The sequence below is a fragment of the Coturnix japonica genome, unplaced genomic scaffold, assembly GCF_001577835.2.
Source record: "Coturnix japonica isolate 7356 unplaced genomic scaffold, Coturnix japonica 2.1 chrUnrandom651, whole genome shotgun sequence".
Lineage (NCBI taxonomy): Eukaryota > Metazoa > Chordata > Aves > Galliformes > Phasianidae > Coturnix > Coturnix japonica.
In genome coordinates, this window is record NW_015440017.1 from 318 (window position 1) to 1,528 (window position 1,211).

Here is a 1,211-nt window from a genome sequence, read left to right on the forward strand (position 1 = left end):
GCCATAGAGCCCTATAGGACCCCATAGAGCCCCACAGAATCCCATAGAGCCCCATAGTGCCCTATAGAGCCCCACAGAGTCCCATAGGACCCCATAGAGCCCTATAGGACCCCATAGGACCCCATAGAACCCCATAGAGACCCCATAGTGTCCTATAGGACCCCATAGAGCCCCATAGTGCCCTATAGGACCCCATAAAACCCCATAGAGACCCCATAGAGACCCATAGTGCCCTATAGGACCCCATAAAACCCCATAGAGACCCCATAGAGCCCCATAGTGCCCTATAGGACCCCATAGGACCCCATAGGAACCCCATAGTGCCCCATAGTGTCCTATAGGACCCCATAGAGCCCCATAGAGATCCATAGGACCCCATAGAGACCCCATATCCCCCCATAGGACCCCATAGAGCCTCATAGTGCCCCATAGAGACCCATAGGACTCCATAGGATCCCATAGAGCTCCATAGGACCCCATAGAGCCCTATAGAGCCCCATAGAGACCCCATAGAGACACCATAGAGCCCCATAGGACCCCATAGAACCCCATAGGACCCCATAGGACCTATATGACCCCATAGATCCCTATAGAACCCTATATCCCCCCATAGAGCCCTATATCCCCCATAGAACCCCATATCCCCCCATATAACCCTATATAGACCCCATATCTCACCTCCGGGTGCAGCCCCCACATGTACGTCCCTAAAGGTGGCGCTGACGACGTCGCTGACCCCAAACACCATCGTGTCCACGATCTCTTCCCTTCGGGGTCCCCCGGATCCGCCCCTATGGACGGCCTCCAAGGCCAGCTCAAACTATGGGGGCAATGGGGTCAATAGGGTCAATAGGGCCTATAGGGTCAATAGGGTCATAATGGGGCCAATAGGGTCATAATGGGGGTCAATAGGGCCAATAGGGTCAATAGGGTCAATAGGGTCATAATGGGGCCAATAGGGTCATAATGGGGGTCAATGGGGGTCAATAGGGTCAGAATGGGGCCAATAGGGTCATAATGGGGGTCAATAGGGTCATAATGGGGGTCAATAGGGTCAATGGGGTCAATAGAGTCATAATGGGGGTCAATAGGGTCAATGGGGATCATAATAGGGCCAATAGGGTCATAATGGGGACAATAGGGTCAGAATGGGGTCAATAGGGTCATAATGGGGCCAATAGGGTCATAATGGGGTCAATAGGGTCATAATG

The 1,211-nt window shown here is 53.0% G+C and overlaps 1 protein-coding gene across 1 annotated transcript in view; it reads right to left on the reverse strand.

Moving 5' to 3' along the window:
• Positions 1 to 666: 666 nt before the first annotated feature.
• Positions 667 to 1,211, reverse strand: part of LOC107307524 (ataxin-2-like protein) — a gene marked incomplete at its 3' end in the record, with an annotated part of 17,662 nt that continues 17,117 nt past the window's right edge. The window contains exon 4 of the mRNA XM_015851033.2: positions 667 to 820. Coding sequence (XP_015706519.1) covers positions 667 to 820 — 154 coding nt within the window. The remainder of the gene's footprint in view (positions 821 to 1,211) is intronic.